This window comes from Rhea americana, unplaced genomic scaffold, assembly GCF_003343005.1.
Source record: "Rhea americana isolate MKP2758 unplaced genomic scaffold, rheAme1 scaffold_30, whole genome shotgun sequence".
Taxonomy (NCBI): domain Eukaryota; kingdom Metazoa; phylum Chordata; class Aves; order Rheiformes; family Rheidae; genus Rhea; species Rhea americana.
Genome location: NW_028186424.1, coordinates 2,471,519 through 2,495,857, shown reverse-complemented (window position 1 = coordinate 2,495,857; position 24,339 = coordinate 2,471,519). Strand labels below are relative to the sequence as shown.

Sequence of the window (24,339 nt, the reverse complement as noted above, 5' to 3'; positions counted from 1 at the left end):
TACTAATTAGCAGTTTATGCACATCCTACTTACGACTTTTTCCCCCTCTGTCCCCACAAAAGGGCAAAAGAGGAGGAGCTGGCATTGTTTTTGCTCAGCTCTCTGAACTGGCTAATTCAGTAGACAGCTGTCTACAAATACTCAAAATCTAAGCCATGTTCACTTCCTTAATTATAACATCATGTACAGAAAATATATTAAAAAAATAGCAAGCAAGAGCAACAGCAATATGATCAATATGCTCACCATTATACCGGAGAAGTGAAAACTTTTGGAATCAAACACTTCATTTCCTCTTGTACCATGAAACTAATACTTGAGTCAGCTGACAAACTGCATGCTGTCCTGCACAGCACTCCTATGAAGCTAGCACTAGTTGGTGAAAAAAAAAAAAAAAAAAAAAAAAAAAAAAAAAAAAAAAAAAAAAAAAAAAGGATGATCTATCTGAAGTGCTTTCCTGATATTAGGATTTACAAAAAGTTACAAAACAGTATGAGTACTGGAGTACCCACAAAGTGTTTTTTTTTTTTTTTTAAGCATAAAATTCTTATAAAAGCCATCAAGATTAACTGCTAAGTCCAACAAAAAAGGTTTAAAATTCAAGATCATCTACAAGATTATTTAACTATTGACCCAGATTTCTATTATTCCTTTTCTCTCATTCAGACTACACAGGGCAGCACATCACTTTAATTCATATTTTCATATTGTATTTTACACCTTTCTCCATACCAAACATTTTATTCTCTCTAATGCTTCCAATATGCTTATATTTCCTTCCCCTGCTTTAACTTACACCCAGTTCCATYAAAAGTTGTTCTTTTTGGCTTTTGATCAGCTGGCTGAAGCAAGGAAGGGATTATATAAAGGATAGGTGTCACGTTACTGGCATGGGGATGACTATGCTAATAGATAAATTAAGCTTCTGAACTCATCCAACATGAAAGAAAAGTCAGTCTGACTGTAGAGTTATAGGACTGTCTCTAATAGCCACTGCCTTGCTCACTGACCAGCATGACTTTATTCAGAACTGAATTATCATACTTTTGTGTAACAAAAAATGAGAGCATGAAAAAGGCGAAGGTCACACTAGTGCGTGTGTGTGCRTGTGCACACGTCTGCATGTGGGCACATGCACAACATACACAGATATAAAATAAGTAAAAGCTTAAATCAAGGACCTTTTTAACATGCGCTGCTGTCTGGGAACTGACAGGCGGTAACATCAGCTCACAGCAACCCAATTGCTTTCGATCACGCGTTCAAATCCTTGCAGTTTCAGAAAATTTTCTCAGAAAATTCTAAATCTATAAAGTTAGCTACTTCTGAAATTTTAGTAAAATCGTAATTTTACATTACTATCATTTCACAAAGTTATTATGTGGAGCTGAAGATAGCACAGATCAAGAAAATTGTTCATTTTCACTAATTTTCAAGTCCTCCCCTCCCCCAGTGATCTATAGTTACAGCTCTCACACTTCCATCCAAAAATGCCAAGTAAATATGTATATGGTTCTGCAGAGCCTACCTGCACATATGCAACAGGCAAAAACTCTTGACCAAAAAAAAAAAAAAAAAAAAAAAAAAAAAAAAAAAAAAAAAAAAAAAAGGAAAAAGGAAAAAGAAAACATGTCAAGAAAAGGAAGAAACAGAGCTGTAGTAGCCGGTTTTTGGACTCAGCTTTCCAAATCTGACAGATCATATCTGCAGAAATGGAAAAATTCTATCACATTAGACAACTGAAAAGTACTTATGTTTGGTTTTTTTGCTTCTAGCCTGACATAACTTAATGTCTTTTTCCAGATGCTTTGAACCACATCCTGCATATTATTTGTTAAATAAGGCTTTTTACTTGAAGCCGATAAGGTATGGGGAAATTTCCTTGTTCCTCTTCAAGCTTTCTCAAAAGACTGAACTATTACACTTTAGTTTAATGTTTAAAATAAGCAATTATTTCCTTTTTGAATTTTGAGAACATTCTAGCTTACACCTCTAAAGCAAATCCTCATTTCACTTTCACAGAATGCAACTTTGAACAATCTAGAAATTAAGGTCAATCAATATATTCATAGGTTTGTAGCATCCATTTAACAGCTTGCAGGACACTCCAGACAGAGACGGTGCTCTAACTGCAGTGCACCAGGCTGTTTTCTTGGCGACTTGCCTGTCACCAAGAGAAGGATTAGGGAGCTGTTCTATTCGAATCAGCTGTTAAGCCGTGTGAACTGAACAAGGCACAAAGTGTGATTCATTGCAATCACACATCTATTTCTGTATTTTTAGAATGAAGGGAACTAGATAAAAAGTCTGTGTTTTCAGTTTCTAAAATTCTGACATAGTGTAATTTATGTGGTAACAAGTACAAGTGTCTTGGRTTTTTTAATTTTTCAGAGGTTTGGGGAAAAAGTCACCAATTTTCCTTTCTTAAATTGACAGACACTCGGAAGAGCTTCAGTAAGCACCCCAGTGTACTTGCTGGGTGAGAGYGGATTGAAACTCAACTATCGCTAACCAAGAGGATGGGGAAGAGAGAGGGAACAAATATATCCCCACTGCCTCCCAACTTCCAGGTATTTATTTCCAGTGACTGCCAGTTATTGCAAAGCTTTCTTGAAGTTACAAATATTACTACATACACTTGGAAAGAGAAGTTACTGTCTGTTTCCCTTGCTAACTAGAGGAATTTCCAATCAAACTCCAATTCTTGGATGTAGTATTAATCTGTATTCTGAATCTCCCACTTGCCTTCACTGTAAGACATACGTTCAAGCCTATCACTCAAGACATAAGATTTTCAAGTAAATTTAGATTTTTTTTTCTTTTCGTGTGACAATGTCATGCATCAGCTTCAGTCAATCTTCACAGCAATGTACCTGTACTGAGAAGCRGAATAATCCTCTGAATACAGGCACTCAGAATGAGCTGAGCACTATAAAGCATGGAGAGTTGTTTTGCAAAATCAAAACCCCAAACAAGTAATGAACAAGCACCAAGCATCTCCCCCAAGTTAGTGAGTAGTAAGAGAAAAATGAATCTGGCCAATTTAGTGCTGCCTGGAAGCACAAGCGCATGTGACCTGATCACTCAGCCCAAGACGGTCACTGTTACCTGGACCAGGTTTTAAGGCTCAACATGAAAATTATTATTTGAACTTGCATAGAGAATTAACAGGTATAATACTTAATCTGTTAGAGAAAGTGTCCAATTTCAAAATAAATTCAAGAATCTTCAGTGCTGAGTAACTGTCAAGAGACATACTCAACAGGTAGAAAGGACTAAATAAAAAAAATTAAACCCTGCAACCCCACCACAAATAAATAAAGCCACCACAATCAAAACAATGTGGCTTTCCTGGGTGGCTCAATTCCTGTAGAGTTTTAAGGAGTAACACAATGTTTCAGTTTGTGTTTAATGATTTTCCTCAATTATAATGAGGTGAATGACACTAAGAAAGCATTTAGAGCATACATTTGTAAAAGTCTTTTTTTAGTGTTCTAGTATGAACACTRTATCTTTACCTGTTCACCTGAATATGTTATTATTTATAATAAAGCCACTGGATCATTCAGAAAAATAAGTTGTATTTATTAGCTTCTTTTTGGGGCTCATGAATAGCTCATCCAAATAATAAACTCCAATAGAAGTGTGACCTTGGAATAATAGATATCCTTTAGCAGACAGATACAATATTAAAAAAAAATATCCAACATCAAAYCATCGGAGAGCAATAGCTCTCCAGCAAAGAGAACATAAGAAATACATCCTTGCTACTCTTAGTCCTGTCTTTCGCACTAAAAGAGCACTAGAAAAGGTAAAACTCACATCTAAGATCAGACTCAGATTTCAGAGCTGTCATTCATCACTTCTCACACCAGATTTTAACAGACATAGACCACAGCAAGTGTTATTTGCCAAGTCCAGATGGAACAGGTCATCAGTTTAAAGTAACAAAATGAACRAGCTATCCCTAAATGTAGGTTACTACAGTATCTAATTTGACTTCTGTATTTAAAACTTAACTTTAGGAGCTCCTTCCCATAGAGGTCAACAGTGAGATAAGAAGTTATTCCCCTCAAGAAAGGGTAATTCCTCTTTGGAAACTATTCTTTCTGATGATTATTAATCCCTTATAAACAAACATGCTGACTTCAAAGCCAGAACAGACTTATCCTTGCAAGCAATRCTGCTGTGAGATTCACTGTATCAGCTGGCAGATCTGAAAATGTTTTCTTTATCAATGAAAAGGAAGAGAACTTTAAGAAATTATTTTCACCAACCATGCAAAAATTATTCTCTGCCGAGTATGAAGTGTAGAGGGATACAATTCACTTTTTATGAAAAAAAAAAATGTTCCACATCAAGGAAAATTACTGTCTAACAGYATCCTTCTGTGATGAAACACAAGTGACAATTCAGCTCACTAAGTGACTTCTCTGGCACTCTCTCGACCACAGGTGTGCACCTGAAAGACTAACTTCCCTCCCCATGTACATGTATATATGCAAACTTCCTTTCTGTGCTGAGACTCACCAGAAAAGTTGCTGTGAAAAGAAAAATTCTCTTCCCCCCAGAAAGTAACAGTTTAGCTYGCACTATTCTTGGGCGCACACACAAGATAAAATAACTTTCAAAGAAACAGAACAGGCCTAACTTCAGCCTTCAAGGCAAAGTGATCTATACTATGCGGGTATTTAAATATAAGGGACACAAGATATAAAGCATCTGTTTACTTTTGCTGGTTTGATAAAAACAGAGAAAGTTTTTGTGCCCAAACAAATATTATGAAACAATTTTTGTATTGATTAATGGTAACTACTCATTCAATATCAAGGGAACTAACATAAGACTTGGAATAATCAAAACTTTTACCATGCCTTAGTAACTTGAAAATACATGGTACCATGAATATCTATTTCAATGCAAAAATCTTAAGGAAAATGGAAGTCAATTATTATTGTAATTATTTTATTCTATGATTGTTATCTTGGCAAGACAAATTCACTGCAATTTTCTATGTGGTATCTAGAGTTATAAATATATAGTAAAAGTCTGTCAAACACAATACAGCTTAGTATATGAATGGAGGAAAAAAAAGGAAACATTTGAAACCAATGGATTTGATAATACAGAGCCAATTCTCTTAAGTCAATATTAATTAAATTATAGTGAAAGAATAGCAACTGCTGGGAGATAATAAAAACCTATGGTGCTTTCTCATAGAAAAAGCTCAGTGGTACCAGGTCTAACTCAATTTTATTTTTTAATACATATATCCCTTCCAAATTCTTATTAGCATTTTGACTAGTTTCAAAATCCTTTCCTGCTGTTTATTTTAAAGACACAYAGYATATTCCTTTCCAGAAGGCCAGCTAGRTACATGTCAGAAGGAAGCTTACATTCACTGATTTTGTGAAGTACTTTGGGATTCCCTGGGAAAAAAAAAAAAAAAAAAAAAGTGTTCCCAAACCAACCATCCTTGTCAGACACACAGAAATGTTTACTACTGAGCTAGTCGAGATAGATCAGGAAAATGGATTTAGAAAAAAACTTCCCAAATATCAAGTTTTTAAAAATAAAGAATATTCAGAGTTAATAAACTCAAATAAGTGAAGAAAGAAAGAGCCAAATAGATATAACTTTGTCCAGCAGAGAACTTACAGAAAGGATGGTGGAAAATAACGTAACATAACATAAAATAAAATAAATAAAAAAGTAGTCTGACCCCATTTCCCCCCYAACATCAAAATTGGTTATTTGGATGATTAGATGATAATACTTCAAGAAACATTAAGGTTGTTTGGGAATCTTAACTCTGGGTTTTTGCTTTAGTAACTCTGGAATCTTGAATTACAACTTCAGCATTTCATTTTTCTGATTCGTTAAGACAGCTTTTAAGAGACTTGCTTCATTCTTATACTATCTTTTATCTTTACATTAATAGTGTTCATCTGAGCACTGCATCTCCCTCTTTTGAGGGCTTTTCAACTACAGCTTTTGTTTCTTTTTAAAAAAAGGATCAAAGGAATATTGGGCACTTTCTTCACATATCTCCTGCTCGTGTCACTTCTAGTTGCAGGAAGATTTGAAGTGAAATCACTTAAACCATCTGACGTTTACTAGCTGATTCACTGGTACAGTTCACTGGCACAGCATAGCAGTCAAAACATGTGATCTAATTCATATTACCTTAGAGAAGTAAAGAATAGTGGAAATGGATTAGCCAAGAAAAGTCTTAGGTGTTCAATTAAAAAAAAAAGAATTTGATAGATTCTACTAATTTGGCCTGATTAGGAGCCCATGGCTGCAAAATCAGTTTCACAGCCAAAACTAGTAGCTTCATGGAAAGTTTGRTGATTCTGCACTGAGACTACAACGGAAAGTTAATAAATGCTAAGATATTTTTAATAGAACTGTGTTTTAGTCACATCTCAAATTCATACTCTGAAAGCAAGACATATTTGACACTGTTCACTAGGGTCATGCTTGTGCCTCCCACAGGAGAATACAGACGGCAGGATGGTCATATTCCTCCCTCGTAACTCAAAGCTAGCAAAAGCCAATGCGTCAACTAACAGCATGCCCACACTTCACTACGTTTCAAACAAATTACTGCTATGAAGTAAAGACACTCTTTGCATTTGTCAAATACAACAGAGCCGTGCTCTTTCAAAGGGCTCTTCACCATCTCCTATTAACCAAGACTAATTCTTTAACTGCTCACAGACAGTTCCTTGTCTCAGTTAGCAAATGTTGAGAACCCGGTTATTTCAGAATAACCACGGGCCACATTGCCTGAACTCCATTAGGATAAGCCTTGAGTGATCAGCAACATTGGTCAGACACTAGCACAATCTCTTAGTATGTGCAACGGAACAGCTTAAGTTAAGTGGCCACTTACTGGGAGCAAAGGAAAGAGTCTGACAGATTAGGTTTCATCAGTGTAGAAAATAAGATATATCTGAAGTAGTCTCCTTTGCTCATTCTTGAAGTGCCCTCAAAGATTTTAGAAGAATAAAGATACATTGATTGCTTTAATTGAAACTCTAGCACCATCTTGGGGTGGAATTTCACAAGCAGTACTCCAAGTGTTCATTGAACAAGCAGTACAGGAACTGCACCAGCACAACTGCAAACCTGCTCACTCTGTTGACCAAAACAACCCTTCGCAGAAAACTAGCTAAAACATAACTTAACAAATAAAACATTCCCTAGTGAAGTTTGGATTTTAACACCAATGGTCAGACATCAAGACAAATTTCAATATTATTAGTAGGAAAAGTACACACATTGATCCTGACTGAACTAAAAGTCTTAAATGTATCAGTTTCAACAAGTAACCTATAATTCAGTCCTGCTCAGATAGTATCCACCTTGCAAAAATGTGTACAGATCTATTTCTTAATTCTTACTTTTTATGCTAAGCTTCTGAGTCTCAATGATACTACTTTCTGTCCTGTTAAGTTTCATTATTATAATCCAAAATAATTTACAGACTTTCAGAATTAGGAGTCCTAAGAAAAGCATCTCAAACTGTATGTGAACTGACTGACTAATCTTCCAGTGTACCAGACAGGTAAGTCTCCTCTTGGTTATTTTCCCTAGAGGATATTTACAGGAACAATTCATACTCCTATACAGCTTTCTTCCCCCAACATTTCACTAAAATGATTAATTCTATTTTGTCATCTAATTGCAAACCCAAATTTTCAGATTTCTTCTACATTTCAGCAGGATAATAAATATTAGATCTCCACTCAAGGTCAATAATTATGAGTTTAATTTGAACAATTCTTCAGCACATCTCTTTGAACAACTATTTATATTCAAATATTTGAAAAGATAAACTTTAGAGTCGCAYTATAAATAATAGCAATTGAATATTACATTTAAGCACTTGTCTTAGAAGTTCTTCTCACCATCATTCTGTCTCCTTTTTCAGGTATGTTGCAACGTATTTGGATTTTCTCTACTTCCGACTGCATCATGAGCATCTGCAGTCAAATATTCACATGAATATGGACAGCTTGAGACATCAAAATGTTTGGCACACATAAATACTGTTCTCAGAACATACTTATGTAAATGGTTTGCATTCTTAGACACACATTCACCAGACATTACTTTTGTGAGAGGAGATCTGATTTTGACAGATGCTCCGTTTGCAACATGCTTAGCCACAGCAAGATACAGTGATGCAGAATGGTCAGAAGACTTTAGCCTACCTAGATTTGTCACATTCTGCAACWTTGTAAGAGTTTTAGAAATAAATACCAAGCTATCAGCTTTTTGAGGTCAAACCTTTGTTTCCTGCAGCACAAAATGATAACTAGAATATTGGGTTCCTGTCTCACACTAAAATTTTACAACACTACTCTTTTTAATAAGCTTAGTTTTTATTTAGTTTTATTACTAGCAGAATTCAAACAAACAAAAAAAGCATTCCACAGAATTTTATGAAAGTGAAAATCCACAAAAAGTTTTCAAAATATTTCAAACATTAAATAAAAGACCAACAAAATAATGCTTACTCATTTTTGTTTTATGTGTGTGCATATACATTTGTCATAAATGCAATTCGCAATAAATGGCAATTTTAATGTGTTACCTGACTGAGAATACCAAGTCTAGCCTACTCTAAGACAGAACTTTGAGAGTTGTTAGTTATCACATTTATGAAGTTCCTAACACACACATCCAAACTCTTCCTATCAGAGATTTTCTTTTTCTTTTTCCTTTTTTTTTTTTTTGGGGGGGTGTAGAACAACTTAATAAATCACCTTTACAGGTAAACATTTTCACATGATTCAAAAAAAAAAAAAAAAGTTAAAAAAAATTTCAAGCAGCATTGAAAAGAAAGAAATCTATTTGTATTTTAATGGTATATTTAAGCACTTCTCAATCACACACCACTAATCATCAAATTTGGTTACTGTTACCAGGGTATTTTTATCTTCTTGCAGAGTGAAGTTACAGACATTGCATGGAGCAGCTTGAACGCCTCAGCAGAAACAGCACCACAATGTTAAGTTTCGAAGTATGAGAACTACYGATTATTCCTATGAGATTAGCATACAAATTTAATATAGAAGCCAGCTAACAAAGTAAATCTGTGTGAGAACAGAAAAAAAACCATACCTCTAAGTTACTTTAAAATATCACTAATATTGGACCAGTTCCCTTCCACCCAACTCCAGGGTATAAAATTAATTCCTCTCTTTTATACAATGTATATTATCTACAAACAAGCTTTAAGAAATGACTTCGAAACAGACGAAGAGCAGATTTAAAGGTTTTCTATTTGAAAACAGAAAAAAACTCTGTAACCTACAATTTCTTTAAAGATAAATGTGTCAGCTTAACTGTCTGAACACACAATACAAGAGTTAAAATAGTCTCAAAATAATACAAGAGCTTGTTGAACAATAAAGTTTAATGAGGTTGCAGGTGTCAGAAGAGGAAGTTACTTATTCAAACTTCCAGATCACACATCTTTTCATTCTTTCAAGACTCCACTGAAAGGTTTCTTTTCCCCGCCTCACTCTACTCTAGATTATACAAACTTTCAAGTGGAGTCAGTCTTGAGATTACTAACAAATTCATCTTCTCCCTTTTCCTTTTCAACTGTTTTTCTCTATTTGATATAAATTTAGCTCTAACCAATRCTTCCTTGATCTTCAGTTATGTGAAGATACAGCTAGAAAGTTATTTCTAAAGCCAAAAATAGATCGCCAGTATTGCTGTGGTCTATGYACAAGACTACTATTTTTCTAAACTCTTTTTATGAGCAACGAAAGGCGTCATACCTCAGAAATTATTTCTTGCAATTATTTCGTTGTATCTGCATTAACTCAAAGAGTAGTCAGAGTGCTGCCATCAGTGCTCTACTATATGAGAGCAGAGCAACTTGCCAGCAAAATTATACTTTGCCTCACTTTGCTAGTATCACAAGTAATGGGCAAATGGGAGTTTAGGCAAGTTCCCAATTAGTCAATTAACACTTTAATAACTGAACTAATGCTCTAGTAGCTTCATAAACAATAAGCCAGCACAAGGTAGCTTTGGTTCTGCTGAAGAGTGCGACTGGTGGCAAGGAGTGGGGAAAAGAAATATATAACAATTCTGCTTCCTTTATTATTCTTGGCCACATGCCTTCCCTGCTCCAGCTGGTACACGTGTCTCTGCTACAAATCTGACYAGGAAACCTCTGGTTTAAGACTTCCTCTACTCCAGCCAGGTTAATTTCAGGAAACTGATTCAGTTTCCCAATCCAGTTCATCACTGCACAACCACACAAATACTTGTGCAAGCACATCTGTGACCAGGAAGTTATATGGAGCAAGAACAGGCAACCAGGCTGCGGAGGCAGAGAAAGTTTCTTCTTGCAGTAGTGATAGATCAAAGTACTTGTATATTAGTAATTATTTCTGTAAACTAAAAGATAGGCTACACTTAAAAAATAAAACACAATTATAAAAAATAGAGCTACAAGTTACCTACTGCTTCTGGTATCCTCCTTCAACCTGTTGCTTTCACCTCTCCTCCCTTTCTCCAAACAGTGTGCATTAGCTCAGCTCCCACTTAATTATGTAATCTAAAAAATAAATGCTTGCTACAGTACTGCATTTTATTTAACAATTCTGTATTACACATCCAGTATGCACAAAACATGATGGCTTTCTACCCAAATATTCCATTCGCTGCTACTCATGCACACTTCAACATAAAGTAAATTGAAATTTTAATAAATGTCCTTATGCAAAGCTTTGTGGTAATTTCAACAGAAACCAGTGTATTGCAATTGTCCTTGACAAGAGTAGGYGAAGGCTTGCAGAAAGAAAGCATTACACTACATAGTGCAAAAACTTTTGTGAAATCCTGCTGCCATATACAGGTTTCATAATTTCCTAAAGAAGAAAAAAAGAACTCTCWGAGAACTCTTGGGGAACTTGCATTTTAAGAAGGTACAGATTAAAAGATTAAGCATCATAAGCTATATATATCTAACTTAAAAAGAATGGCGTAAATTCTTCTTATCTATTAAATAATCCAAGCTTACTTCATCAGAAGCAGAGCGAAGACACTGGACAGCAGCCTGTTTTTTCATTTCCTCTAGTGTTAGATCAGAGCACTTTTTCTTACTCTTTCCCCATTTTTTGTAAGCTCCCTTTTCCCAGCCCAGGAAGATGTCATTTTCCTGAAATCAAAGGAAAGAAAACTACATTAATATTAAAGCACATGAATATCTCAGTAATACAACAGAATGGGACTACAAACCAACACACTGTTAAAACAAGAGTGACATCATCCAATCTACTAAAAATTGCTATTTGCCAAATTAAAAATTAGTTTGATTAAAACCAATGATTGCAAAAAACTATTGCACTTTTCAGAAAAGTGCACATACTTTTCACAGGACATGGAGGCTACTCACACTTTCCAGTATTTTCCAGTTGCAAGACATATCCCTCAAGATCATTTTATGGTCAACTTATTTTGTATAAGTTACAGTAACATATTCAACCATAACTTGAAGAATTTCACTGAACTCTGAAATAATAATGATAAATGCAAGAAGTTCAAAGAGTTAGGATCAAACATAAGAAAAAGCTAAATAGATCAAAGAAGAAAATGCCATGTTAGATCCCAAACTCTTCAACTCTCTTTCACAGTGAGCTCCACTACGTCTAGAAACGGTAGTACTTACCTTCCAAAGGACATAAACTGATTTTTTTTAAACAAGTTAAGATGCTTCTGGGGAAGGAAAATTCCCATATATATAAGAACATTTAATTAAGAACAACAAAATAAAAAAAGAATGTTATTGTATTATATATAATCATGAAGAAGATAGGTAGCATCTGGTTTACATCACATTACAGGTTTGCATTTTTCAAAATTTACCTCCTAACATTGATCAGTGCAGCATACACCGAGTATTTTATACCATACTGGAGAAGTCAAATCAAACTGGCAAAACACACACCCCAAAACACATGCACACGCACAAAAAAAACTGCCCCCCAAAAATACGTATTTTTTTTTCCAACTCCTCTGCAAAGTTGCCTGCCTCCCCTATTCATGTCCCCATAGTCTGCTAAATACTCTTCTCTTTCCTGAAATACACTGAGACTTGCTTATTCGTCACTGTCCATTCACATATATACATATGATTTCCTGTGTTCATCCAATCAAAYGAGAATTTTGATTACCAGGAAAATAATCTTTAACTCATTTAATGCATGCTAGTCTAAATCATCTCCTTCAGMGAGAATCACAAAAACCTGATGCCTTTCAATGTTCCTATAATCTATTACAGCTCCTAATAAAATCAATGCTAATGTCTAGCCTCATTTCAAACAGCTGCCAATTGCCTATGGTTTCAAAATGAAGTAAAATCAAGTTGTTAGTGCAGCTAGTTGCTAGTGTGTAATCAGAAAATAGAATGAAAGTCGGGGGGGGGGGAAGAAGGGAGGTTGTAGTGGAAATCATCTTGGAAAAAACACTTTACTTGGCTGCTGTTGCCGGCTGGGTGTTTTGGGTTTTTAATTACTTATTTTTTAATATGACTGAGTCCTTCAAGAAAGAGTAGAGCAATTTGCTGAAAAAAAAAGTCAAAGTTACCAGTCACTTTCTTTTTTCTTGTTTATGTGCACGATTTCAATCGGCCATTTAAAGCAAGAAATCCAAATAGTCTGCTGTTCTGTTACTAAAAACAGTAATAAAAAGATACTTACAAATAGAAAAAAAGTCAGAAAGTTCTCAGAAAATAGGTTTAATAAACTATACACATATACCTTTATATAACGTTTTGCAAAACTTTGGTTTAYGTATTTCTTCATACACAAGAACAGACAATCTCTGCTTTGCATGTAAGATGCAACATAAATTTTACTTTCAGGTGAATATTGAGAAAAGTTATGGTACTGAATCAGTATCTGACTTGCTGAGATCCACCTAGTCCCCACCAGCTTCCAAGGCCTCTCCCATTCCTCCACATGCAGGCACAATTACAAAGGAAACAAAATTAAATACCCACTTGCAAATAAAATAAATAAAATAATATGTGGCACTAACACTTGTCTGTTAGCTTTGGCATGTTCCAATTTTTAAATATTTAATCTTTGCAATAAAAATATTCACTTTTAATGGGAGAAAGGAGACTTAACTATTCTTTCAAATATCCAACACTGAGCTGTTTTTAATCTGTCCATCACCATCCTATCCTTCCTAGCAGAGCAAGTGCTTTCTTTGTCTGTTTTGGGGACAACATGACTCATCTTGTAAGATGCAGTGATTGAGGACAGAGCTCCTGGAGAATCCTGACCTCCTCTCTACCACTTTAGAAATCACATAGCAAGTTTGTTTCTGACCATACAGTTTTCAATTACATCTGAYTGCCATGGCTTCACACTACCATTTTAATTTTCATAGCACTACTGTTGAAAACTTGAGTTTTCRTTTTTTTCTTTCTTTTTCTGGACAAGCTCATTAATTCTTAGCTTCACATTCTACAACATCAGGAAACACTACACATTACATCTATTTCACATAAAATTTTGAAGTTTAAAATTCCCAGGTAAATTACAATATTTATCAGTACACATAGCCAAAAGTTAGCACAGAACTTGCATTTTCTGCACATAATTCAAACACCACATCCATAAAATACTACAAAACAACAAAAAAAAATCTTTTATAGAACTCTTCTGTTGTAATACATCTGAACTATTCTGAATCAATTAAAAAAGACATTACAGTAAGGCTAAGACAGTTTCACATACCCTAAAAAGACTGAGGTTTTAGAACTTGAGATGCAAGTGAAATAGAAACTAAACAGCCCTCTGCTTTTTTATGACTAAAGTGATAAAAAGATAATCCAGTATTTTCAAATGTCTGTAACTAATCTCTTCCACTTTTTCAATGCCAAGAAGTCCGTAAAGAGGTTTACTCCTTAGATTGGAAAATATTACTTGAATTTTGGAGGRTAGCCATCCAATACTAAATAAGTATCAACAGGAAACAGAGGCAATCTGAATATTGGAAAAAATATTTGAATTTGGAAAGATACTGAAAGTCGACAGTTTTGTTATGAAAATTAGAGAAGAACTTATAAACGTGGCTAAAGGAATTTTGGTGAAGTACCCATATTCTTTATGTTAATATCACCTTTAAAAAAAAAGCCAACAACAACAATATTTGAAATAGTTAATTCGGTCCTGAATTAATACACATATGCAAATTTTAGAAACAGATTTCTGAACTGGTTCTCCCAGTCAATTATGCAAAAGCAGCAATCTCCCCACATTTCCCCACAATGCCAAGAATTTGGRGAAGCAAGACCCCAGCACCTTTGCAGTGGTTCTCTTCCAGTTCCTTTGTTTTGGAGACTAAAGAGAAATTTCTGCTCTCAGGAAGGGAACAAACGTAACACCTTGTGATACGAAGAAAATTGTTTTGAAGCTCAGTCTCCTTAATAGGAAATTTGGAGATTTAAAACAAACAAAAACTTATCCCAGGAATCTTGGAGGAATTACTGTATTTTATAAAAGCTGGATTCAATTTCAGTGAGGTAGAAACACTAAAGGGCTCATGGATCCTTTTTCTACTTAGGTAAATGGAACAAGCTAAAGTTTTGCCTCATCAGCAGAACACACAGGAAAGTAATCAGATTTAATAACTTGATCAACATGTTTCCCCAATGGGGAAATCAAATCAACAAAAAACACATTTAAGAAATTTTAATGTTTTTTAAAAATAATTTCAGAAAAAAATGATTCCCTGAGATTCTCTCCCCAAAAATGCACTCCTTATTGAATTAGATATACAGTAAGATGATGAACAAATATAATGTTTATCAATTTTTCAGGTAATGAGTTGAGTAATCACGGTTATCTATTCACTCAAGAGTCCTGTTTTGAATTGTTCATGGAACATTCTAGGGCAAAATTTTCAATTCTCTTAAAAGGGAAAAGAAAACCCTCAGTTTAAAAAAAATCTGACTTAGACAACATTTTGAAGAGCTCCTCTTTTTTGAGCATTTTAATTTCAGCACAAACTGTGTGCGATTCAAGCATATTCCTGACCTGTTATTCTTTGTTCCCTAAAGGTTGTTGCTGGCCAGCCAAAACATGCTGCTTCAACAAGCAATCGCTAGTAACAAGTTCATACAAAAAATAGGAAGTATTCTGTGTCATAACTTCTCAAATATAAATACACACACAAAGTCTCCCCTTTCAAGATTCCAACGAAAAAAAAAAAAGAACTACACTTAAAATAAGTTACGCAGACAGTCAGACAACTAACCAGCCAGTCATCTAACTTCTAATGTGAAAAAGAATTCCCAAGGCTTTTAAGGTATGCAAGTAGAGTCCTGTAAGACTGAGTAAGATACGGGAACAACTTTTTCTTCTTATAATTCTTAACTAGTTAACAGATTAAGAGATGTCTCCCAGGAAGGGAGAAGAAATCATGCATAGTTATTTAGAGAAACAGGCATTTGCCAAAGAATCAATAAGAYGACCGATACTTTCACCATGAACTGTTTGAAGGCATATGTCTACTGAATAGCTGGCCAGTTCCTGCCAAACGTAATACGTAATCATTAAGTTTTGTGTGCTGGTCCCAGACTTGTGCCCTACTCTGGACTCTCCTCTACTAAGCTGTGGGATAAACCTTCCTTTAAAACTTGTAAAGACTTTCAAATGGAATTAAAGTAGATCAAATAGAACAAATCACGGGATAGGACAAAGAGAAGGAAAGGAACAAACGCACATATGGACAGACTGGATGTGTAAGCCTTATTTCCTTAGAAACAAGAATGAAAAGAGGGAAAAGACAGAGAGGTCACCCAAAATAATTGCTGTATCTAGGTCAACAATTTTATAAGACATCCCAAATCCTAAAATATTTCAATAAAAGATCTACAGAATTTGCAAATATTTATTCTGCCTATGAGACTGAATACTCCAAATTCAAGTCAACAGCTTTCTCCAAAGACACTCATATACTTACTCCATAAACACATTCCAAATAATTCCTGAGTATCAACATGCAGCCCATGAAGCTTCAACCATCATTCCATTTTAAGGCAGTAACAGCTATCTGAGCTTATAGTAAACAGATGGAGAAAAAAAAAAAAAAAAAAAAAAAAAGATCCTAGACTACAATCTGACATAATGACAAGCTAAGTAATCCAGTAGTCCTGGTCTCTTCTGGCAACACCAGTTTCTAAAGCACTGATACTTAACTATATCCAAGGTTTCAACAGACAGCTATGAACCACTGTGCACTGCAGGAAAACTTTTCCAAAAAACATACTCAAAGAACAGCAAAAATAAACTCTGAGATGTTTAGACAGACAGGCAATGGAAGAAAATAGCCACAAATGATGTTCAAAACGGAACAAGATCTTCACTACCTCTAGAAGGATTTCAGTTTGAGACGAAGACTGCAACATACCCCAGAYGTATTTCACCTTTACAGTTACTCAGGAAGCAGACTCCATAGATAGATAAAGTGATCTTCCCTGAAAAAAAATACTTCCACTAGACTGAGATTCAGGACGAACTTTCACAGATTGCTRATAGCCACACAGATGTGCATTTTTTCATAGTGGCTTTTGTTGAAGAGTTAAGACACATCACATCTAATTAGAATGAAACAGAAAGGTCTGATGGGCCAGGACTGGCTCAGATATTCCTGACAGGTTGACTCAGCCTGAGACAGAGATAAGATACTACACACAGAAGACAATTCCCAGGACATGCTTGAAAGCTGTGGCACAATCTCAGTTTATACACTCTAAGACATGCAAGGAAGTCCAGCAGAAAAATAGCAGAGAAGTACACTCTCAGARAGGCAGCACCACAAGTTTTCACCATGTCAGAAGCCATGCTAGCCACAGAACGGAGAACACCTGAAATAATATTCTTAATTGTTAAATAGCTATTCAAAATCCAGTTCTTAATAGAAAAAAATGCCTTTTTGTGAAACAGAATTATGTTACAAGCTTAGTATGTTAAAGCACCTAGCCACTACAGAAATCTCCTTCCTGATTGCTGTTACCAGAGCAAGTGCAATATTACTATTTCTACTTAGTTGGATTGTAATAGAACAGCTGATAGTACTGTTTATTATATACTGCAATTTGAGTTTCTGTCAATTATAAACCCTTACCTACAATCCTACTAACTTGGAAGGGCCGCCTATGTGTGGTTCACTAATTAGGGGTTATTCTAGGCTGAAACCAAACAGAAAGAAATTTGATCACACCCACTCCCAAGAGCARGAGAGCATGCAATTGCTGCGTATGTTGAAATCCTGTGTTTGTTGAGCAGGCTGCCTATAGAGTTCTCCCATTAAAGTTAACGCAGAGAAGAAGAAAACGTAGCAATAAGGAGATCATTCTACTTGGATGTCTTACTTGCAAGGCAGAAAAGACAGTCAAGAATTCAACAGGAACTTTCGCTACAGAGTATGAAGGTGTGATAAGGGTATGTTGTGACTGCAGAAGTTATTTTACAAAGCGTCCCATGGCTGCTCTCTTGGACTTAGGAAAAAAGYTGCAGGGCAGTCACTGCAGACAGTCATCTGATTTCAGAGAATAAAAGGCAGCATACCCCTATGTTTGCAGACAAGTCCGGAAGGTACCACCATGCAACGGCGTGCAGTACAAGAAATGCTAAGGAAGGTATCTAGGTTGGCCCCAGAATCAGAAGCAGCATAATCACATCAGCACGRAGGGAGCTGCTAATAAATCCTGACTCTTTGGAAGGCTAACCAACCCRGCACTTGCACTAGCACCTCTGTTTTGCATGCCAGAAACCTTTGTGAGAGTATCTCAGTAGTGTAACTATTGTAACAAAAAAGTGACTCCATTATTCTTTCGCATGTTTTTCAAGAGATTCTCAGCAGTATCCCACACTCAGTTATTGCATAGGCCAGAAAGAGGTAATATAGCACCTACTCCAAAGGCAGCTTTGATCATTTGGAGCAGAAGCTAATGATAACATTCTAATCATATCACATGGATGCACCTACTCCAATGGGACAGCACATAAGATAGGTGCCACAGAGCTAAGGGAGGTATGATGTTCTGAGACGGACGATATCCACACAATGGAACAAACACGYTGGCAAAAGCATTATTTCAATATGATCTCACCCATCAGTGTGAGGCAGAGTCAGAAGACAGCTTCAAAGAAAAATTCCTTTGACAACCACATTTCTTGAGAACAATGCCTTCCAGTATTCTCCTGAACTACCCTCAGCTGAAGCACACTACTCTGAAACCAGTACAGTTTGCACAAACACAGTAAGACTGACAGCCCACTGCTGAGCTCCCACCCCTGCAACTGCAATTCCCGTCCCTGAAACAAAACAAAGGTGACAACTGCATGGTCCGTGATAAACCAACTCTACCGCATATGTTGTGGTTATCAAGACAGAATTAYAGAACAGATAGCAATCATTAACAAAACAAACATCAACTAAAAAGGAATCAAAAAAGCTAAGTCCCTTAGAGGCACTGCACCAGTGAAAATTTTGGCTCCATTGATCAGTACTGTTAAGGAAGCTTCTGCTGGAAGCTCTAGTGCTGACAGCAATCTCAAAGAAACCCAAATAAAACAATTTGAGGACCTGCAAAACAACTATTGGTACAGCAGTTCTTTACAAATTGATCTACAGAGGCTTGCACAGGACAAAGTCCCTTGAGCTAGGGCAATTATAAGCCTACTCTAAAACTGAAAACAGGAGGTCCTACCCTGCTGCACATGTAGCAGTTCAAAGAGAATAACTGTGAGTTTTCTGAGGCACATATATTTAGAGTAAAAATATTTCAGTTGTCCTCCACAGCTTAATTATATGTTGAAGAAATATCTACATCCCCCAAACCTTTCTCACTAAGTTAATTATATGTAAAAGACTTATTTCCCTAAGATTAAATATGACAATGTTGTCACATTTATGTAATATCATCCTCAGCTGGTCACCCTTGAATGGGGGGGGGGGATATGTATAGCTAAATTTTCCTGTAAGAATTTCTTATCTGAGCTTTTAAAAGAGTTAAATTATTCTCTACTAATTAACAACCTTATGGGCCTATTAACTTTAAGGATATAGGACTGTTTGCTAAGCATGACAAATCTGCTGTCTTTCTTCAGTTTCAGTTTACATGTTTGTATATAGGAAAGTCTTTTTGGTCCCTGCAAACATACACACTTGAATACTCTTAAGGACTTCAAAATAATCATATAAAAACACACAGGAGGAAGTCTTGGTCTCACAGTTTGATTTCCTACCTAAGTATTCTTCTCTTCTTATACTGACAATGTGAAATTCAAGCTGTGGAAATTTTAGGATAGTGATTAAAAAGCTATGGACAGAGAATTAAAAAGTTAATGCTACACAGTTTAATAAACAGTATCACAAACACAGAGTAACTGAAAATGTTTTGCATCCAAGAAATTAACATATTGCTGGTGAAGTGCAAAGTTTGTAATACTTGCCTAAAACTACCATGTAGCACTACCATACTATAACCAAACTATCTTCTGCATATTTTAATTCATTAACAAACTAGTTTCTGAATGAGCTACCATTATTTCTCAGGGATGATAAAAGAGCAGTTATGACTACGCTGCAACGTGCATTGTCATCTCCTGTTAAACTGGCATACCAACCAGATTAACCTTTAATATAGGCTTATTTTAGCAGAAAGAATAAAGTCCTCATTTCTCCTCATACTTTCATGTTATTAGCRAAATTTTCACTTCAAAGCAAACAAAACAAAACTCCATCCCCCTAAAAACAAACAACCTCCCCCCTCACACACACTAACTATCTGTTGTTGGAATATAAATCTAGGCATCAGGTCCCTCTACTGGTTAATGTATGATGGCAGGGAGAACCTACGCCCCACATACGACTGGATCTTGGAACCTAGTGGGGCCTCGCAAGCGCYGTCAGCAAGGAGCGTCTCACGTCAGCGGCACACGCTAGCCAAACGCAGAATAGCTGGCAATGACCTTCCCTCTGCTCCCCCATTCCTGCTCAGAACGAAGAGCCAAAAGCCTTTACAGGGATAAGACCACTGAACATGGACTTCTGATTTATCACTACATGTGGGCTGACAGCTTGGTCACGCAATTCCCCTTTCCACCACCCTATTCTTCCTTTTACCTTAAACAAAAAAACCAAAAAAAAAAAAAAAAAAACCCCCCAAAAAAAAACAAAAAAAACCTCATCCTACATTTTGGGCTTAAAATATATATTTATATATGTACAAAGACAAAAAAGCAAGAATAAAATCCACAATCAGTCAGCAGAAGTACAATAGTTATTCAGCTAAACAGCAATAATATAGTAAACTATTACTTAAACTAAACTATTTCAAATCATTCCAGTACTAGTTATTTTTCATGAAAAAAAAATCCTCTACACATAMTTTCATGTCAGTCACATAGGAGTATAGTTTGTAGTCCAACAGCTACTGAATTCTGAGAGTTAGGAAAGCATTATCTTTTAAAAACTTTTTKTTTAGGGTTTCTGCTTATTAGAATCAGAAAAATATGTCAGCTTCCTAAATAAATGAATTAAAAGAAGTAGATTAAAAAGCAACAGAAGAAACATAATATGAAAAGCATATTCAACATATGCATTTACACCTTCATGCTGCACRACCAAATGACACCTTCGTCTTTCAGAACGTCTCTGCCTTTCGGCGTTGCTTTTCGTAACGGCTCCACCCTGTCAGAAGGGAGAATATTCTGCAAGCAAAAACCATGAACCTGTCGTATTTGGAAACAGCTTTGCTTACAAATACTACATAAAAGATATAACCACAGAGCACAGATTTCAATATTGCATAAAGATCAGCAGAATAATTTTTCACACAAAACATACTATTTTAATGCAATGCTCACTGCTTCACAAAGTATAGTRCATGAATGCAATATTTACAGCATCATAAACTGATTTGAGAAGACATATATCTACCTACAAATATACTTTTATTTCACATCTAAATAGCATAATCAAGTTAAAACCTTTAAAAACACCTAGGTAGTTTAACATTAGGAAACACTAAGAGTAAGATATTCTGATTGAAAGTCAATCTGACTTGAAGTCAAAAGGCTGCTTCAGAAAGCCCTCCTCCAACAGTATTTCTGTGGATCTCCAGAAGTTAAAGTCTCTCAGTAATACACATGTTACTTTTCCTTAATTTGTCCTTTCTCTCCACAATTAATCCTTTATTCCAAAAGAAAAATCATCAAGAAAATACAAATGATCAAAGCACATATACTTAACAGAAACATTCTGCTTACCATCCCATAGTCTACGCCTTAAGTCCAGACCAATTTTTATTAAGTTTTCCCTAACTGATCAAAAGTATGAAGGAAAAGAGAACAAAATATAAATAAATAATTTACCAGAGTTTTCCAAACATTTTTAACCAAGAGACCATTGAAAGCTTGAAATCTTAAAAATAAATAAATAAACAATGTATATATTTGATGATATAACATGGCTCAACAGTTTCTACTACGGATTTTGACCATGTAGACGTCTACTTTACGTGAATTGTGTTTACGTGAATTACGTGATTCAATTTGAGAATCATCTTCTCTGGAAAGTCCACAAGCAAGAAACACATCAGTTTCTAGAAAAAAAAAAAAACAAGTATACCACTAAAGTCCCTACCTATCCTCTGATATGGGAGACTTTAACAAGCCACTCAAAACCGTTTCTGTGAACATCTTCCTGAGCAACAGYGACCAAGGAAAACATGTAAATCCACATCATGTTTTTTTTTGTTTTGTTTTTTTAATATTCTCTCTTCCATGAGCTAACGCTATGGAAAAAAGCCCCCAAATTCTCTCCCTTCCTCCATCCTAAACTCCCCACCAGCAACATTATTGCCTCACACAATAAATAAGTGCTTAAGAACTTCTAAATCTTCAGCTTTTGGACTCATTTCCAAGAGTAGCAAGTATCCACAGACGCAACTGGCTTGAATACGAACTACAGTGTAAATGTCTATGATGATTAACTTCAGTACTTGAATACTTTTCTTAATATAAATTAAGTTTTTCTTAATTTTAGAGTGTCTATATTTAGCAAGTGTTATTGTAATTTTTGATATACTCATGTGTAACCATAGTAGCTCAGAGCATTTTGAAATCGCAATGCTGTTCAACATTAAAAAAAAATTGATTCCCACACTACCTGGCCTTTGAAATGCAGTTGGGCAAAACATTCTTGCTTATCTTTCAATTCTCCCAAGAGTCTTATGGAAACTTGACAATATTTCCATTCAAGCCAATGAGTCAGAATAAAAATGGCAAATCTTCCAGTAAAATCTGGTTGCAATATACTTACTGTTTTACCTTCACTTAATTTTGTTTTTTGTATAGTGCCTCTCACTATGTTCCTGCACTTTGAAAAAACTGATAGCAACTCTCTGAAAACTTGCAACTTAAATGGAGCTATATCCTGCAATATCAAACCTGCAAACATATAAGGATACCTAACAAAAGTCATTCTATACGGACGTGTCATAGATTTAACAGTGATCATTAAAAACAAACTAACACACATCGAATTCTTAAATATATCCTATTCTCTATCCACATATCAAACTATCTCACTGCATAGAGCAGAACAGTGTTGGAAGAAATGAGCAAGGGGAGAAATGGAGGAAAAGCAATGTGGCAAAATCATAGATGTCTGCAGCAGAATCACGAGCAGAATCCACATACGATATTTTATTAACAGAGCAAAATGGAAAACCTTGCTTATTCTCAAGACTAAAACCTGAAGATTGGTCAATTACGAATGCCTAGCCTTTTGAAATATCTATTTTAAAAATAAATAAGGTGACATAACCCAAGAACACTGGTATCTCATATAGCAGTGTGGTCTAGTCTGGAAGGTTTTTTTGTTCATTTTGGTTTAAACCTTTCTCACCCGCCAGAACCTCAGTCCAGGTCTGCATTCTGCTTCCCTGCTACAGTTGCTGACAGCAGAACACTACAAAGGCGGCATGGAAGGAGACTCCCTGAAGTGACTGAAACAGCGCTAATGATGTCAGCAACATTCGCAGGCGAATATCATAACTTCAGCTTAAGATTTTTCTAATGAAGATGATTTATGCAGCTATCCTTAAGGTGAAGATTCCAAACAGTTCACCCCTACCAACCCTCCAAAAAAGCACTGGAATCGATTGCTTGCATTTGCAGTTCCATTTTTTGGTTGGTAGACATCATATATTCCCTTTTACCCTGCTCAATACAAAAGTCATTGCCACGTTTTGGGGAATGAAGTGATGGTAATCATTCTGCACAGAAACAGAGTTCTAAAAGCGAAGAGGCATCACTAAAATTAATTAAAAATTCAGAACATTTCTTCCCTGAAAATTTTGTTGCCCTTCTCAAAAAATCAAAGGAATCATACAGGAGAAATGACTTCTGAGCTGCCAAGATCCAACTACTCCATGGAATCAAGGGGAATTAAAGAAGCTCAGTTTCTCTCAATATTTTATTCCTAACATATTTCTACCTCTTTTAGATATTTAATGGCTGCATTCTTCTTTGAAGTCTATTAGTAAAAAATGTTGATATTTTCCTCATTTGTCTTAATGTTGTACCCATCTTCAAAATTTGATTAAAACTGTTTAAATGTAAATATATGCTTCAGATTAGAGATTCTAATGTTTCTGAATGACTTAATTTATCTTGCTTTTTAAAGTGAAGTTCTGTTCAGTTCACACAACAAACCAGTAGATAAGTAAAACACACACACAAAAAAGATCAAGTCTTCAAGAAGGGCAAGAAGGAGGACCCAGRCAACTACAGGCCAGTCAGCCTCACCTCCATCCCTGAAAAGGTGACAGAACAGCTCATTCTGGATGTCATATCCAGACATATGGAGCAAAAGAAGGTCATCAGGAGTAGCCAGCATGGATTCACCAAGGGGAAATCCTGCTTAACCAACCTGATAGCCTTCTCTGGTGGAATGACTGGCTGCGTAGACGAGGGGAGAGCAGTGGATGTTGTGTACCCTGACTTCAGCAAGGCTTCTGACATTCTCTCCCATAACAGCCTCCTAGAGAAGCTCTGGAAGTGTGGGGTAGATGACTGGACAGTGAGGTGGACTGAGAACTGGCTGAAAGGCAGAGCTCAGAGGGTYRTCATCAGTGGCGTGGAGTCTAGTTGGAGGCCTGTGGCTACTGGCGTCCCCCAGGGCTCAGTCCTGGGTCCCATCCTGTTCAGCTTCTTCAACAATGACCTGGATGAGGGGACGAGGTGCCTCCTCAGCAAGTTTGCTGGTGATACCAAG

The 24,339-nt window shown here is 35.9% G+C and overlaps 1 protein-coding gene across 2 annotated transcripts in view; it reads right to left on the bottom strand.

Annotated features, from left to right (window-relative positions):
- KIAA0232 (KIAA0232 ortholog) overlaps nucleotides 1–24,339 on the bottom strand; it is a 53,629-nt gene that overhangs the window by 25,871 nt on the left and 3,419 nt on the right. For both annotated transcript variants that reach the window (XM_085309599.1, XM_085309600.1), the window contains exon 2: nucleotides 11,057–11,194. In XM_085309599.1, the coding sequence (XP_085165725.1) occupies nucleotides 11,057–11,194 (138 nt within the window). The remainder of the gene's footprint in view (nucleotides 1–11,056; nucleotides 11,195–24,339) is intronic.